At 38.9% G+C, this 19,200-nt stretch overlaps 1 protein-coding gene across 1 annotated transcript in view; it reads right to left on the bottom strand.

Moving 5' to 3' along the window:
* vangl2 (VANGL planar cell polarity protein 2) overlaps positions 1-19,200 on the bottom strand; it is an 85,240-nt gene that overhangs the window by 30,055 nt on the left and 35,985 nt on the right. The window contains exons 2-4 of the mRNA XM_039741479.1: positions 12,741-12,821; positions 2,081-2,401; positions 291-411 (exon numbers count right to left, since the gene is read on the bottom strand). Coding sequence (XP_039597413.1) covers positions 291-411; positions 2,081-2,151 — 192 coding nt within the window. The 5' untranslated portion in view covers positions 2,152-2,401; positions 12,741-12,821. The remainder of the gene's footprint in view (positions 1-290; positions 412-2,080; positions 2,402-12,740; positions 12,822-19,200) is intronic.

Consider the following 19,200-nt stretch of genomic DNA (forward strand, 5'->3'; position numbering starts at 1 on the left):
TGAGGATTGGGGAGCCAACAGGTGTGAAATTTGTTGTCCACTGTATCTGTACTGAAATACCTAAACAAATAGGATTGCTAATAAAATACACAGTAGGAAAGCATACTATGAATTAAAGTATAAAACAAAAATAAGCATGATGAGAAACACAAAGTGTTGACTTGACATTACTTGATCTAAATAACTAGGAAATGTAAAGTAAAAAGACATAGTTAATAGAGTTTATGATGCTTCTGTAAGGTTAATGTCAGCAGATTAAATAAAAACTGATACCAAAAGAGAAAACCGACCCTGTCGTCTCCTCTTGTTGACTCATTGTCCAATAGTGGTTCACCTGGTGCCTGGATTGTTACTGACTTGTCACCTCTGCTTCCTTCCCGGCTCTTTGATCGATGTCTTTCTCTACGGTCTCTGAAACAGGAGAAATGAAGTTGAATGAAGAACACAGGTGCAGGACTTGGAATAAAAACTACCCCAAAAGTATCCAAAATGTAAATGACAAACCAAAATAAGATTTATGGCTTTCTCCTTAAGACAATGAAGGAGACAGGTGGAAAAAAAAATCCCCTATTTTTCAACACAACAATATTGCTATGAGGTGGAGAGAAAAAAAAAAAAAAGAAACAAGAGCGTTGATTATATTCAGTTTTAGCTATGGAGGAATATTTTAGTAAATTTAAATAAATACTCAAATAAATAAATGCTTTGTGAAACATGGCAGTAAGTAAATAGAACACAATGATATTTAAGCATTACTAATTCAATTTTTCATTAAATGCTTTTGTTACTTATATATGTATTTCATTATTTCTTCATTCATTTATTTATTTCAATGACACTCTATACATCATGAAGCACACCTTTAAATGAAAATTTTCATTTTCACTCATCAAAGTTGAGAGAATGAGCTCTTGCAAGGACTTTTTTTGACAGGCAAATTAGCACTAGTGTGGTACATTTATAGGCAGATACATTCTGATACAGATTTCTAAAAATTAATACAGGGCTTCTTGCTGTAATTCTGGCAAACTTTTTCTTGAACTCCTATCCACCAGGACACGCACAGTCATAACTTCAAGAATGTGCTTTGCTCGTCTTGTTAATCCTCTGGCTCAAAGGCATGTGCAAAGCTGTCACTGTGCACATCCACTCTGCCAGTGACTCACCAATCAAAAAACAGCATTCACTAGAGACCACCCTCTCAACTCTGACAGACAAAAATGGCAATTTTAATTTCAAGGCATATTTTCTGTTGCATGCCATGGCACTGAAACAAATAAATGAAGAAATTATTAAATATGTACATAAGAATTATGCAACAAAAATATACATTTCAAAAAACATTTATTTATGTACACATTTCATAAATTTAATGTTGCCTGAATTATTCCTCCATACTAGCATGTCTCACTTCGGCAAATGACAATTAAAATGAGAAGTGTAACTATGCCTTGCATATTTATGGGTCTTGATACATTGATATCACAAGGACATAAACAGCAGTATGTTTCACTATATTGAGCTTTATTTGCTAAAGTATTAAATGCACTGACCACTGGAGCACAGGTCATAAAAATCACTATTTATAAAGTAAACTGTTATTGTTAAAGCAATGCTAAATCTTTAAACATGGAAGATAATAAAAACAAATTACAGCTAGGGGACTGGACCCAAAAATATAAACTATCCAGAAAAAAAATGTGTAGGTGCAGTCATAATTTGTTATTTTTCTATATTTTTCGTTTGGTGTGTACATTATCACATAGCCCATTACATAGTGAGAATGGGATAATTAAGGGTATAAAGGAGCAACATAAGGTCTCTCTGTAGAAACCGTGTGAAAAATAATATAAAGAAAGATAAACTGGAATTGCATTAAAGAACCATGCTCAAAATTGCATAATATTTTAAAATATGTAATCTCCATATGCATCTTTATTTAGGAATACAGAGAAAAGTCAACTTTACATTCCAGGAACAGTAGAGTGATGTCAGTTCCCTATTACTATGTTAATCTGAAATTTACTTTGTTGTTATCACATGAAAGCTTCATGCTGCCTTGTACAGATGGGCAAATTACCTGTGCTTCCGTGAACTGCGGGAATGACTTGACTTGTAAGAATAACCGGAATACTGGGACTCAGTATCCATGCTGCTGTTCCTTGACTTCTCCACACTGCTGTGTGTCTGTTTGCGGGGGTGGCTGTTCCCCCCTCCTCCTCCCCCCTCCCTCTGGCCGTTCCCAGCTCTTGATGGCACCCCCCCTTCCTTAAGTTTCCGGGTGGTCACCGCCTTAGCAGAGAGAGAGAGGGGTAATTTCAGAAGGTCGACTTTGCTCCTGAGAGAATCTATTTTGAAGGACTGGTGTTACCCACTCAGAGAATACCAAAGGCTGAACAACCTGAGGAGAGATTGAAATGTTTTGTGATTAGAGAACTGGCATGAAATTTAAAAGAGTTTGCAAAATCATTTCTAACTTCATGGCAATTATTCTTACTACTTATATGTACTATAATGCTATATATTCAAACTGAATTTTCAGTGATACTAAAAAAAGCAGATGGCTTTTGAGACGTGCAAGACATTTTATTCTTTGCTTTAAGATGCTTCTCCCCATTTAAAATAAATACCAATCTTAAAATAAGAATATGCATTTTAAAAAGAGTGGATAAATCATGTTGAAGGCAATAGAAAACTCTTAAGAAGCTCCATCAGTTTACCAGAACCACACAAAGCATATTGGGTTGCTGCAAGGTCACATTGGCACGGCAACGGGGAGACTCCTCATACCACCCTTAAACTAAGGCTTTCATTGCCATGCCAACAATGAGGCCCCGTTGTCAGGGTAATAGCAACTAACATGGGAGCAATGTAGAGGGTGGGAAGCAAGGAAGCCAAAGGACAAAAAAGGGCTACAGTGGGGGATGGGTCATTATGATTCTCACTTGAATTTTACATTAAATTACTGATGGGGAATTGATGTGCAAGAGAACAGGGCCAAATGAAAACGCGTGACTAGTAAAAAAAAAAAAAAAAAAAAGGTGTGAGGTAGGGATTTGCTGAATTGACTGACATTCATTGGGATCTAAATGACAGGATTAAAAAAAAAAAACAAAAACCCTATTGTTTTTATATTTCCTCACTATGTGGTCTAATCAAGTGACCTAACACCAAATGAAAGAGACTGTGCTTACCTAATTTAAGAAGTCTGCATAAATATAAAAAAAGGTAACAATAATAACTCACAAGGAAAACCCATTTTGTACATGGGTGTGTATAAAATAAACTGGCCGTGGCAAAATATGCTGAGAAGTATTTCAAGTGCTTTCCTTTACAAAACGGAATTATGAAATGGAGATTATTATTGGCAGAAAGTTTGGCACATTCACTCTTTTGTGTAGATCAGTTACTTCAGTTAGAGTAATTACAGTATCAATTACACCTAAAGACTACAGACCAATGGCACTTACGTCTCATACCATGAAGACCTTTAACAGACTAGTCCTGGACTATAGAAGTCCTCTTGTGGTAGACCAGCTGGACCCACTGCAGCTTGCCTATTGGACAAAGATTAGTGTGGAGGAAGACAAGACTCCACAAGACTTAATCTCACCTGGATAAAGCTGACAGCATTGTGAAGATTTTTTTTTTTTATTTCTCCACCGTCTTCAATACCATTCAGCCATCCCTGTTAAGGGGTAAACCTGGAGATATGCAGATGGATGAGCTTATTATGTCCTGGAAAATGGACTGTCAGTCAGACCTCAATCTGTGAGGCTCAAGGACTGTGTGAGCAACACTGGAGCACCGCAAGGAACAGTCCTGTCTCATTTTCTCTTCATTCTGTATACCTCGGACTATAAATATGACACCAGATCATGTCACTTGCAGAAATCATCAGATGATTCTGCACTTATAGCGTGTATTGCTAAGGGACAAGAGTATAGGAGACAGGTGGAGAACTTTGTTTCTTGGTGCTAAGACAATTGTCTGCACCTTAACTGGTCTCCAGCTGTCTGGAGTTTTTTTTTGGGTTTTTCTGTTCTCCCTAGCCTTCACACCTTACTTTTATTCTATGTTAATTAGAATTGCCTAATTTTATTTCTAATATATTTTGTAATATATAATTTATATCCTGTAAACACTTTTGAGCTACATCATTTGTATGAAAATGTGCTATATAAATAAATGATGTTAACATCAGCAAAATCAAGGAACTAGTTAGTGGCTTTCGTGGCACCAAAGAGCCTATGTCTTGTCAGTATTCAGTGAGTGGAACACACTACTACAAGTATTTGGAACTATGTAAGAAAAAGCAAGAGTACGTTCTTTTTCCTTAGGAGACTGTGTTCTTTTAATGTTAGTAGTGACATTCTTCACATCTTCTATAAATCTGTGATGGCCAGTGTTGGTGTGCTGGGCTGGTAACATCACTTTAAGAGAGGCCCAACGAATCAACAAGCAGATTAAAATGGCCAGCTCAGTTAAAGGATGCACTCTGGACCCCCTTAAAGCAGTAGCAAAGGAGAAAATTAAAACAAAACTGAGTGCCTTTATGAACAGTGATACACATCCTCTCTCTGACACACTAACACTAAGGACTTTCAGCCAACGAATTATTCAGTAGAAGTGTGTCAAGAAATGCGACTGTGGCTCCATTATACCAACAGCAATGCCTCTGCATAGCACATCACTGTGACAGCCAAGTCAGAAGTCTTCTTTCTTTTTAATTTTCTTGCTTTTTTGTCATTCTGGGGTGTGTGTGTGTGAATATTTATTTATTTACCTATTTATATATTTATTTATTAAAGGGCTTCTGTAAAAAGCCAAAATCACACCCAGGGACAAATAAAGTTTTATCTATCTATTGTAAGAGACGGCCAGGAACCCTGCCCCGCTGGGATGCCTGGAGGAAGGAGGAACCAGGAGAGTGGCGCTTCTTTTCCTTGGGCACTCGGCCAGTCCTTGATCCCTGGGGGACAGCACTTCCAGGACACCAGGAAGTGCTGACAAACCAGAGGTGGTTTATGCCCGGAGTGCTTCTGGGTGCAAGGGCAGCACTTCTGCCACACTGGGGAGTGCTGCCAGAAGTTGGTCATCAGGCACCTGGAGCACATCCGGGACTGTATAAAAGGGGCCGCCTCCCTCCATTCAATGGCTGCAGTCGGGAGGAAGAAGACAGAGCTAAGTGGAGAGAAGTGGAGGTGGTGAAGGACTTTGTAAAGGACTTTATAAAGGACCGAGAAGAAGGGTGATTGGTGCAAGGGCACTGTGTGCTGTGAACATTTGTTGTGAATAAACGTGTGCTTTTTTGAGACATGGAGGTGTCTGTCTGTCTGTGTCCGGGGCTGGCTTCCACACTATTAAACAAAATATTTGTGTGTCCAGTTACTACAGCCATATCCACTCTTTCCTTTATCTGAAAAAGGCAACATTAAAATCAAAAACCAAAAGATACGCAGTAAATAAAATGCACAGGAAGACTGCATAGCTTGAGCACGACCAAACAGTGTGCCTTCACTTCAAATGTACTTCTTTTATTGTATGTGCTTTCCTTTATTGACAACTTTCTCTGCTTAAGGCCAACTTGCTAGCTACCATGCCGATAAGCAATATTTTACATTCAAGCACCCCCTACCTTCCTGTCTATCTGTGTTACTTTGATATGAAGGTTTCCCTTTATTATTTTAACAAACCTTTTCTTATTTACAATGAGATTAACCATTTAAGAAAGCACAGAGAATAGTGCTGCTGTCTCCTATTTCTAGGGGTGCACGTTTAATTCCTACTCTGGGCAGTGTCTCTACAGGCACTGCATGTTCTTCTTCCGTCTCTGCACATTTTCACTAGGCATTCTGGAACCAATATCTCTCCATGCAAAAAAAAAAAAATCTGTGAACTTTCTAGGTTTAGTTGTGCTGAATCCATTTCTGAAATTGGAATTTCTCTACCATAAACAATATCTGTGAGATAACCGATTCAGTGAAAAATGTAATTTTAAAACAAACTTTAGATTTAACAGATTAAGTTTGTTTTATTGTAGAAGCACTTTATAATGTTTAAAATATTATTTCATGTATATTTTGAACTAAAAATGGCAATTGTTCTTGTTCTAAATGTTAGCTGAGATAGAAACAACGTAAAATCCTGTATTTGCTACATATTTTTGGCACTCAAACCATGTTATTTTTTTTCTCTTTTTATTCCTTCAAAATAGCCAGTAATTCATCTTTGAAAGGCTTTTACTATCCAGAAGAAAGTTAAAATTTTTTTTAACATGAATATGCAAGGTTGTGTCGATCCACCCATCATCTTGACCAGATAATGGGTAAGCCAACAGTAAAGAATACACATCCATCCTTTATTGAAAAAAAAGCATGTGCCACACTTTTCTTGAGAACACAAAGGTAGAAAACTACAAGGAACTAGTTGTCTCTTCCTGCCTCGCACTTGGACACAACATTTCTATTAAAATCTGCTTTTGTCAGTCTAATTTGGATTTTTTCCTCAAGGATATGGCAGCGGTGTCTAATGAACATGGGGAGAGGTTCCACCAGGACTTCACTCCAATGGAGAGAAATTTTACAGTGGAAAAGTGAGGAAGTCTATGTTAGCAGAAATCTGTTGGCCATTCCACTATGGAACACCTTCAGGAGGATTTATAAGAGGGACAAAACTATCAAGTGACTGCTTTTTGTAAAGAAAAATTAATTATATTTAAAACAATTGTGTGAAATTTATAGTTTTTTCTCCCCAAAGTCTAAACATTTAATTTAAAAAATGTTTGTTTTCCTCCAAAATATTTTTTTGTAACCATTCATCTCTCAAAAACTAAACGAGATAGAGCATTTCTGTTGCAGGTTGGATTCAGCACCCTTAAATCTATAAAGAATACACACAATTTTTGAAGGGAGCAACATAAAACTTTTCTTTGCAGGTCCACGTAATCGGACAGTACATTCATTTTCCTAGCTTCAATTGTTATATGCTTGCTAAATGTTAAATTGTATAGATAGACTAGGGGGCTTTGGCCCCTGCTCGCTTTGCTTGCCAACCTCCCCCACCCCCCCCGGCCTGCACTACGCACCAGCCAATTTGCGTCTCTGCCGCTCACGTATGTGGATTTCACTTTCACCAAACTACAAATCTTTTAATTCTCACAGATAGGCCTCTTCATTGGGAAGAAACACTACTTTTCCCTGATGGCAACATTAATTAGACAATCTACAAGTCTCCAACTTAAAGTTTAAAGCCAAACAATATCTACATACTTCTGTCATATCACCTATGTCCATATATTTGGTCTCTTTTCGCTCTTCCATTATTTTACTGAGTAATAATTACCGTTTGTTAGCACTAATGTGATCTTTACTATCAGTTTTTTGAGACTTTCGAATTTTAGTACTTGCATTATCTCTAAACTGCTTTGCATGTGTATCGCGCCAACATTTTTGAACCTCATTATGACATTCTACTTTGTCTTCTACTCTTTGTTTTTTATTTCCAACCCCACTTGGAGCAGAGAGCACAGGAACTGTGTCTGACAATAGCATTCAAAAGAATGAAAAGTGAATGGAACGTGGGTGTGGCTGTAAATGTTTGAGAGGAGTGTGGGACTTGTTAAAATCTCTTGACAAAAAGTCTTGTCTCGTGGGACCTTAATTATCTCTGAGAAAGTCTCGTCCCAGGATTTCCTTTTATAATAGAGAGAGATATATGCTGCCTCAAGCATCAGGCAATAAATTCATTAATTTACAAACAATATTGCTGGATGCACTATTACTATCACAAATAATTAAATAAGTAAAAGATGTTGGCAGACCTTAATAATTATATAATGAAAAAATTTGCAATCTATGCTCTAAATTTAAACATTGTATATTTAGACTAATAAAATCAACCTGTCATTACAATAAGATTTTATTATGAAAATAATGTAACCAGTAACAAATGTCACAATAACTGATTTCTACTGTTAAGCAGACAGTGACTGTAAAAGTAAGTCATATTATGTATGACCAGAAATGGGGAGAAAACATGTGCAAAATGAATTGAAGATTGTTTCGTAGGGAAAGGGGCCTTTGTTTTTTTGACTTCTAAACTAACGCCTGCATTACTCAAGTATATTAAAAAACAGTAATTTCTTTCTTCCACATCAACATACCACAAAATTATGCAGTGTGTTGAAATGATACCTCAAAACAGCCACTTGGTGTGACAGATGCTTTGTGCTCTTCTTAACACTATCGGTCATGCTTTCCTGAATTGACACAAGCAGCTTTGGAATCTGATCTGCCTGTTGACACGAGTCTTTATTCTTCTCTCTCTTCATTAAGGTCGGCACATTACATTTACTTGACTCAGATAGTTCCTGCATAGCACTCCTAAGTAAACAGAAAAAATAAAATAACACAAGATCTTAAAGTCTGTTTATGACATGTTTTACTGTGAAAGTGATGTGGTTTCTGTTTTATTGCATTTAACTAGATATGTAGAGTTATGAATGTAAATAACAGGTATTGTCCTTTCTTTTATTGCAATATTCCCTGTAAATATATGTAAAATCTCCAAGCCTGTCCTCCATAAAGAGTACTCAACAATATTAAGTTGAGTTGAACCAGATGAGGAAAATATAATACACATGCCATTCCCTATACTGCACTCCATTTGCCAAAACTAATACTTTTTCATCTCTGAAAACATCTTCCTCTTTCTCAGTGAAAGTCAGCCTATCCATCCAATCATTCTCATTCCACTTCTTTATTATTTTGTTTCATAATCCTCCTCTATTGGTCACATTTCCTCATTAGGTGTAGATATGTATCTTTTCTTTATTTTAAAAAGCTTTGCTGAAAGAGATTAAGGATGATCATTATTTTAAAATACTGTTTAATATTTTAAATTATAGTTTAATTGTATCTATATTGTTTTAAAAGCATAAATTTGTATTGGTTAGTGAGTAAAGAGTTGTTATAGCATGCAGTTTAAGCATTACGTTTATCGTACACAGTGCTACTGTAGAGTAGTACAGTGGTAGTGCTGCTGTCTTGCAACAAGGATAGCAGAGTAATATCAGGGCAGGGCACAGTTTAATGATTTATGATGCTTTTCCTTTCGTTTCAATTTTACATAACACAAAATCAGTCCATGCTATTTATGTGTGGGATCTTTGTTGTGGAAGGTTCTCTTAAGAGTCTATATAAAAATGTTCCAGAAGGTAAAAACACTTTTACAACTGCAAGAAGAAGAGGAATCAACTGCAAACCTTTTTAAAAATGTTACATGGAATGAGCAAGTCAAGTCAGGTCGGGGAGCATGTACTGGTACAGTGCGTTGCTGCACCCACTACACGGCGAAACAACTCAGGATCCCAGTTGGCAACCCTCCAGGCAGGCACGCGGTCCAGTCCTACCCTCCGGAAATGACCCTCCATCTGCCGCAGCCAGGTGTTACGTGGGCGAACACTTGGCCTGGTCCAGACACTTGGGTCCCCAACAATGTGGATCTTATGAGCCGGATCACCCTCATGGAAACGCGCCACAAGGCCGTAGTGCCGTAACTGACGCTCCCTCACAATGCAGGTAATGTGCCTGATTCGGGACTCCATGAGCAACCGCTCATTCAACACAAAGTCAAACTAATGGTACCCAAGGATTTTCCAGAGAGACACAGTACCAAAGGAGTCCAGTCTTCGTCTCAGGTCACTGGATAGCGTTTATTTCTCACAACCATATAGCAAGACAGGAAGCACCAGGACTCTAAAGACTTGGACCTTCGTCCTTTTGCATAGATATCGGCAGCGCCACACACCCCCTTCGAGCAACCTCATGGCCACACATGCTCTCCCAATCCATCTACTGACTTCACAGGAAGAGTTACCAGAGACATGAATGTCACTGCCAAGGTACGTAAACCTCTCAGCAAGGTCGGCACTCTCTCCACAAACAGACACACTGCTGATGGCTGTGCCCATGCGGTCATTAAAGGCCTGGATCTTAGTTTTTATCCAGGACACTTGCAAGCCCAGACACTCAGACTCCTCACTCAGTCTCTTGAGCGCCCCAATCAGAGCCTCCATTAACACCCCTAAGATCACAGCATTGTCAGCAAAGTCAAGATCTGTGAATCTTTCTTCACCAACAGATGCCCCACAGCCGCTGGACCCCGCAACCCTGCCCAACACCCAGTCCATACAAGCGTTGAACAGAGTAGGAGCAGAACACACTCCTGACGAACCCCAGAATCAACTGGGAAAAACGCACAGGTCCTGCCTCCACTCTGCACAGCACTCAGAGTACCAGTGTACAGGCTGGCCATGATATCCAGCAACCTCAAGGGGATCCCGCGAACCCTCCGGATGTCCGACAGGGCAGCTCGATCAACTGAGTCGAACGCTTTGAGAAAATCGACAAAGGCTGCAAAGAAACTCTGCCGATATTCGCGTTTGCGCTCTATGAGAACCCTCAGTACTAGGATGCGGTCGACGGTAGACTTCTTAGGCGTAAAACCAGACAGTTCCGGTTGCTGGTAGGTGAGCAAGTGATCACGGATCCTATTGAGGTCGACCCTAGCAAGGACCTTACCTGTCACCGAGAGCAGTGTTATCCCCCTGTAGATGGAATACAGTAATCCCTTGCTATATTGCGCTTCGACTTTCGCGGCTTCACTCTATCGCGGATTTTAAATGTAAGCATATCTAAATATATATCACAGATTTTTCGCTGGTTCGCGGATTTCTGTGGACAATGGGTCTTTTAATTAATGGTACATGCTTCCTCAGTTTATTTGCCCAGTTGATTTCATACAAGGGACGCTATTGGCGGATGGCTTAGAAGCTACCGAATCAGAGCATGTATTACATATTAACTAAAACTCCTCAATGATATAAGATATGCTTCCCGCGCGGTGCTTCATTGTTTGCTTTTCTCGGTCTTTCACCCTCCCTGAAATTCTCTGCGCCTGACGGAGGGGGTGTGAGCAGAGGGGCTGTTTGCTTAGAGGATACGGATGCTCCTCTACAAAAATGCCGCTTTATTGCGGTAAAAGCACGTATTGATTTTTTGATTGCTTGCTTTTATCTCGCTCTCTCTCTCAGACATTCTCTGCCCCTGACAGCGCTCCTTTGAAGAGAAGATATGTTTGCATTCTTTTAATTGTGAGAAAGAACTGTCATCTCTGTCTTGTCATGGAGCACAGTTTAAACTTTTGACTAAAGGGTGTTATTTCATGTCTAGAGTGCTCTAATAATGATAACAGTGTGGGAGATTTTATAAGGGCTTAAAATATATAAAAATAACCATGCAAGCATATGGTTTCTACTTCGCGGATTTTCATCTATCGCGGGGGGTTCTGGAATGCAACCCCCGCGATCGAGGAGGGATTACTGTACACTGAATATAAATAAAAAAAACCTATAACATTTAAAAAACAAAATCTATTAATCTGAAGCTTCATCGGGCCTCAGACTATTAAAAGGAAATGCAACCAATTTCTTTTCTATTTTGTTATGATTTCTTTGTTGTTATGATCATCAGTGATTCAAGGTGCAGTTGTTTATCTGTGTTAATGATCACTGATGCTTGTTGATTTTCCACAACTTTTCATAAATTTAAAATTATTATGTCAGTGCTGAAACATCCTTTGAAAAGCTCGTTGTTTGCTTTTGGGTATAATTTTGGGAATATTCATTTCTTTGCTTTAAAGGAAGAAGCATTAATCACTGGCTACATTAGAGAGATACTACAGTTTTGCCTCATTTTTTGTAATCAGCGTTGAATTTAGCCTAATAGGAAGGACAGATGATAGATTAAATAGATACAGATGAAATAAATTACATAGATTAGATGGACGGACTGACAGACAGAGAGAGGTTTGTCTTCAAGAGACTTGCATGCGTAAATATTACAACAAACAAAAAAACACAAGAATTACTAAAAGGAAAGAAAACTTTGGACTTGACTAAACATAAAAAAGAGCAGTCGAAGTCACAGTGGGTCATTATTGCTGTTTCTTATAAAGGAGTCCCTGCAGTGTTTCTTGACACTTTTTTGCTGAAAAATTCATTAGTTGAAAGTACTTTGAGTCAGACAGAGGGTCTGCAGCATTGTTCATAATGGCACTCAGTTCTGTCTTCTTTCTCTATTTCACTCTTATCTCTAGCAGGTCCACTAAGCCTGCTTTCTTAATCAGATTATTGATTCAGTGGGCCACCCTTGTGGTGATGTTACCAGCCCAGAACACCACAACATAGAAAATTGCACTGGCCATTGCAGAGTAGTAGATGTGAAGGATGTCATTTCCCAGAGTAACGGGGCACAGTCTCCTAAGAAAAAAGAAAAAGTCTGCTCTACCATTTCTTCTATTGTTTCTCTGTGTTATGAGACCAGTCCAGATTGTCTTTGATGTGGACCTCCAAGTACGTAGAGCAGCTTGTAGCACCTCCACATTCATTCCATGAATACTAACCAGGGTATAAAGGCTGTCTGATGCAGCAAATATCAATGGCCAGTTCTTTGGTTTTGTCAATGTAAGGTTGCAGACAATTGCTTCGGCATCAAGAAACAAATGTTTTCCACCAGACTGACCTATATCTGAGAATTTCGGTAAATCATATGGCCTGGTGTTACATTTAAAGTCAGAGGTGTACAGACTGAATTAAATGCAAAACAGGAATTTTCTCAAACAAAACACTCTTCATAAAATATGCATTATTAGATCCCATTTAATTACACAAAGCGTACCTGCTGGTTTGACAGGAAATTCACTTGTGAAGATCCCCCTTCTGTTGAGATTGGTATATCAGGATTTGCATTAGTCTTGAACTGCAAAATAAAAAATACAATAAACTAGCAACATATAATAAATATGGTGAAAAGTCACAAAACTACTCCTACTAAATTTTAATTAAAAATTCATCATCAAATAAAATGCAGACATTTTTCAAAGTGAACAGCACATTAAATATGTGCTGATAACATTTTACACATGTTTTTAAAGCTTCAAACATTGAGTCCCCCATCAACATTCATAATAACCCAAACTGCAGTTGTCCAAGAAAACCAAAGCAATATGTTTCAATGACTATTCTTTACATACTGATAGTTCAAGTGCACCAAAATAACATAGCTGTAGATGACACGTACCTTTGACCCTATGCCCATTAGGCATGAGCTAAGAGAAGTTCGTGCACGTTCTAAGTCAGTGGGGGGATGGAATAGCCGGCTGCTTGCAGCTTGTCTTTATCGGCACATTTAGAAGACAAAAGACGCCGGCGGAGAGGTATGAACAGATTTAAGAAGCGATTTAAGGTGGGACGAATCTATGAGTTTTTTCGTAGGCTCTGGTAATTCTAGTGTTAAACTGGCCCAGAAACATAAGATGGTATACAAGACTCCATTTGCACTTGATAAAAGTGTTTCCAATGAGAAGATCATAGATAGCAAAAAAGTACAGTTACAGTAAAAATTATATGAACCCCTAGGAATTATCTATATTTATGTCTAATTCCCATATAAAACATGGTCATATCTTCATGTCAGTCACAATAATGAACAAACACAGTCTCCTATAACTAAAGATACACAGATTTTTAGAGAATTTTTGACCATATTGAATAAATCATTCAAACTATGAAACTGAAGGTTGGAAAAAATAACTGAACCCTAAGCTAATGACTTTTTAAAAAGTTCATTGCAGTCAGAATTTAGCATACCTGGAGTCCATTTAATGAAACGAGTTCAGATGTGTGGCTTAGAATTACTTTGACAAAAAACACGATAAAGTTTGAGTTTGAGCTTTTGACAAGAAGCATATCCAGATGGGAATCATGCCTCGCACAAAAGAGCTTTCTGAAGAGCTATGATTGAGAATTGTTAATCTACATAAGGCTCAAAAGGGTTACAAAGTCATCTCAAAGATTTTAGATATTCATCAGTCTACTGTTAGGCAAGTTGTTTATAAATGGAGAAAATTTGGTATTGTGGCTATCCTGCGTAGAAGTGGGTGCCCTGCCATGATGAACCCAAGAGCACAGCACAAAGTCAGCAATGAGGTAAAGAAGAACCCTAGAGTGAACTGGCTAACATCTCTGTTCATGAGTCAACTATACGCAAAACAATGAACAAGAAAGGAGTGAGTCCATGACAGGACATCAAGAAGGAAGCCACTGCTATCAAAAAAAGAACATTTCTGAATACCTGAAGTTTGTGAAAGAGCACTTGGACACTCCACAACGGTACTGGGAAAATGTTATGTGGAATGATGAAACCAAAATTGAACTATTTGGGAGGAACAAGCAGAACTTCTTTTGGCGTAAAAAGGGCACTGCATATCAACATCAAAACATCATCCCTACAGTAAAGTATGGTGGAGGGAACATCAGCCTGCTTTGCTGCATCAGGGCCTGGACAGCTTGCCATCATTGGGGGAAAATAAATTCACAAGTTTATCAACAAATTCTCCAGGATAATGTGAGGGCTGCCCTTTGTCTGTTCTGTCAACTTTTAAGGACAGAATTTCAGAAGAAGGCTGGGTCAGGATTGGGTCACTGCAGATGATGTTGTCCTGTTTGCTTCATCAGGCGTGATCTTCAGCTCTCTGGATCGGTTCCCAGTGTGAATATGAGAATCAGCACCTCCAAATCCACAGCCTCAGCCGGAAAAGGGTGGAGTGCCCTGGGTTGGGGAGAGATCCTTGGAGAGTTCAAGTATCTCGGGTCTTGTTCACGAAGGGAAGAATGGAGCGTAGATCGACAGGCGGATCGGTTCCGCAGTGATGCGGCTCTGCATCGGTCTGTCGTGGTGAAAAGGAGCTGGCCGTAAGGCCAGTCAATTTACCAGATCTACGCCCACCCTCACCTATGATGAGCTATGGGTAGTGACAAAAGAACGAGATCCTAAATGAGTGAGATGGGTGAGAAGCTGTGGAATGATTTGAAGAGGACATTGGTGAGGTGTTCACAGAAGACAACACGCTGGAAAGTCTCCGGCTGGCCTGGGAATGTTCTCCCGGAAGAGTGGCGGGGAGAGGGAAGTCTGGGCCTCTCTGCTTGCTGCTGCCCCGAAGGCATAAGCGGAAGAGGATGGATGGATGGATGGATAATGTGAGGGTGTCTGTCTGTCAACTTAAGCTCAGAAGAGGCTGGGTGATGCAACAGGAAAATAACCCCAAATATCGCTGCAAATCCACAGCACAATGGCTTCAGAAGAAAAAACTAAGCCTTTTGGAGTGGCCCAGTCAGAGCCCAGATCTCAATCCTATTGAGATGCTGTGGAATGATTTGAAGAGAGACATTCACAGAAGACAACCAAAGAATGTGGAAGAGTTAAGGCAGTTCTGCAGGGAAGAATGGGCTAAAATCCCCCAGGAAGTTACTGCCTGGTTGAGGTCATTGCTGCCAAAGGAGGGTCAAACAGTTATTAAATCCCAAAGTTTCACTTACTTTTTCCACTACCACTATGTACATTGAATGCGTTTGTAAAATAAAGACATGAAAAAGTAGAATTTTTTGTGTGTCACTGGCTTAAGCTCATTGTGTATATCAGTACCTGTGACTTAGATGAAGATCAGATCACTTTTTATGAGTTCATGCAGTAAACCAGATAATTCCAAAGTGTTCACATACTTTTTACTTTGACTGTAGATATATATTGAACACTTTTAGAACTCCTGCTGGAACTGCTGACGAGGCTATTCATATTAATTTTGAGGATCAATGTGACAGGCTGTTATATTTCTCAACACCCTTAATCTTCTCCCTGACATATAATGGAAATTGACATCACTGCCATTTTTGATTAGGATTTAGCACTGAATCAGATATTAAGAGTGCCTGTACTTTCATTCATCCAGCCATCCATAACTTAACCCCTTCATCCAATTCTGAGTCACGTGTGATGCCCAGGTTGCTTGTAGCTGGCATCACATTATGGTGTTAGTGGTGGAATGGACCAGTGGCAGTGAGGGAGTGAAGAGGATGGCAGAGGACTATATGAGAAAGTGCCAGAGGTGGTTTCCCACCCCATTTGAATGAAGGATGTATGAAGACACAAAATGGACGATGGAAACAATTTTAATTGTTTTAATTGCTTCTAGTTATTGATTGTTCTATTGTCCTCAATTTGTGTTTACCTGTTTTCTTTGTTTTTTTAATTCGGGGGCTGTTAAGAATGAAGGGCTTTTAGTGGTTTTTAAAACAGCGGTGATGTTCACTACCTCCTGCCCAGGGCTTCCAATTTTTTTTTAACTGTTGGGTTGTGTGAACAGTTCATCTGTGTGAAGTTGTGGCTTGAGGTGAGTGGTAATGTGACAGGGTGTGTCACAAGATGCTTTTTAAGACATCATTTCCTTTTGAGCAAATTGCACATGAGGGCATGTAATCACAGATGCCACTGCCAGTAGTATGGCGATTAGGCAATAGCTGGGAGCCACTAGTTTATACAGTGGAGGGGTGAGTTCAGGGAAAAAAAATGAAAATAATGGCGGAGTGATCATTTGCAAAAATAGGGTCATAAGCAGAGGTATTCTCAGTGAAGGTCAGGATGTATCAACACTGTTGAGCAAGTTAAAGAGAGCAGTGCTAAGGACTAACATGGGCATTCCTGGAAGTGCATCATTCAAATCTGATGACTTTCATAAACATAGCAGACGAGAATGGCAAGAGACCACTGGGAGTCTGTGTTTGGAGGAAAGAAGATCTGGAGTGTGACAACATCTAGTTGGGGGCAAGGTGGCGTCGGTGTACTGTAGACGCAAAGTGAGATCACAGCTCAGGACCTATGGCAACCAGGACTGGTGCAGATGAAGCTGCAGCAACCACTAGCGGGGCAGAGCGAGTCAACAGACACCAATGGAAGAGGTGACAGACTGGGGATGCAGCATGATGTACAACTAGTGATCCAAAGCAATGTCCCGAGTCCAGGATATTACCTTTCATTGGATTTTAAATGTTTGTTTATATTCACCTTTTGGACAAAGTCTTTTTTATGGCTCTGTTTTTAACATATATTTCTTTATTTCTTGTGGGCCATGCACTATTTTTGTAAACTTGAAAAATTTGCACTTCCTGATTTATGACAATAAAATCTCCACTTTTGAACTGTACTACAGGTCTGTCTCCTCACCTGCTACAGGTCCATCCTCAGTTACAATCTAGAAGATGCCCCATCAATGGACAATGCCATTGGAGACAGGAGAGCTAAATTGTGCACGTTGCCCACACTCAAATAGTTACATTAACATGTATGGATCTGGGATGTCAGGGATACAAATCCATGCAAATACTGGTAGACCCTGGACTCAATGGTGAAACTTCTTCACATTTTGAAAAGACGACCATTATATGACTGAGCTATCATGTGGTATTGTTGGACAGTCTAGAGAGAAGCTGGATGGCTAAGGCAGAAGGAATTATTGCAGAATATAAATTTTCCTCTTCCCTTCTCTGTTTTAGCTGATCTTAATTAAAATCAAATGTATGAATACATTAATATTTAATCACTTTAGCAATCCCAATTGATGTAGAAAAACAAGAGATTAGAGGCACATGAGACCACCTAGTTGAATAACTAGGTTAAAAAATGAAAAAATAGAAACTATGCACAAGTCTAAAAAAACAAAAAAAGACAAAAAAAAAACAAAAAACCTGATAATCTTAAAATGTTACTAGACAAACATTGAATTGATTCCTTTTTAGCTTCAAAAAACCCAGGAGAATGTCTTCCACGGCATCAGGTGTAACATTTTTTGCCATGGTTTAATGCAACTGCCTGCAGGATTTGTCCAGTTTCAAGAAGTGCACTGTTGGGCATCATGATATTTATACATATAATGATTACCTTTACAATAATTGAAAATATATCCTGTATAAAAGCACCTTGTGAATATCTACTCTGCAAAAGGGGTTAAAAAAAAACAAAAACTTGACTGCCTTTGGGATTAAGCTCAGAGATACGTATTCGTCCAGTATCGTGGAGAAAAAAAAATGAAGCCCACTTTCATCTGAATTATTCCAGATGTGACCTTGCAGTGGTCTCTCTTGGGGGGGATTTTGACTCTAAGTCTAACCTGTGTGCAGAACAAACAAGCAACAACCTTCCACTTTTGCAAGTCCATCTTGTCATTTTTAAATGTATTTTTTTTTTTGACACCATGAATGTTATAACATCAGATCTGGCTGCATGCTATCCAGAGCAAACTGTCACTACCTGGTTAAAATGCAATGTAAGCATAGGAATAAGCACATACGACTGTGAAGTGTTTAAAAATTGGGCAGAGTCAAAAAGCATAATAGCTCATATAATTACTCAAAAACAACATGTTAGTTTGATTTTAAACAAAAAGTTCAGGACCTTGTTGACAGCACCATAATAATATCTAGGCTTTTATCCACAAAAAAATAAGCTACTCTAAAGACATGTAGATGTAATGTAAGCAAAAAATAAATGATTTCAGCTTTTTCTCTACACTTTGAGTACATGCCAGTGCCATACAGCAGGGACACATTCAGAAAAATACAATGGGAAATGAAAAGAAGGCTTCTCTGCTTCTCAGCAGGAATATATCACTTAAGCTACTAGAGGAAGAAACGTTTTATGTAGTAATGGAGCTGTGAGATGCAATAAATCCCACAAAGACCTCTATTGAAGAGTCTGCCTTTGACAAGCAGGGCAACAGCCTCATGCCACTGACAAGGAAAGCCAGCCAGACACCAAAACTACTTTTGTTTTTCACTTATCCCCCTTCTCCTAGGGAATGTTTGGTTAACTTTTGAATAACATGACCAGATTGCTCAATTCAATTCAATTCAATTTCACTACTCCTTACAGTTCAACTGAAAGTATTTGTTGCTAGTTCAACCAGTTAAAACATGCCGTGACAATACAGTAGGCGCAAGTAATAACCACACAATACAGGTAACTGAGCAAAAGAATGGCCAGTTACATTGATTTGGAATTGAAGATTTCTTAGTAGTACAAGTGCTTACTGTACATAATAGAGTTCACATGAAAGTTAACAATCTAATGACCTGCAGGTAAAAACTAACTCTTTGTCTGGTACAGCATCAAATGCTATTATATTATTTATTGGATGGCAGAGGAGGCAAACAGTGTATTGCTCTTTTGTGGCATCTGAGACAATGAAAAAAGGTGCCTTAATGAAAAAACGTAGTTGATGAAGCTCATCTCTACTACAGATGCATGC

This window comes from Polypterus senegalus, chromosome 18 (assembly GCF_016835505.1).
Source record: "Polypterus senegalus isolate Bchr_013 chromosome 18, ASM1683550v1, whole genome shotgun sequence".
NCBI classification, from domain to species: domain Eukaryota; kingdom Metazoa; phylum Chordata; class Cladistia; order Polypteriformes; family Polypteridae; genus Polypterus; species Polypterus senegalus.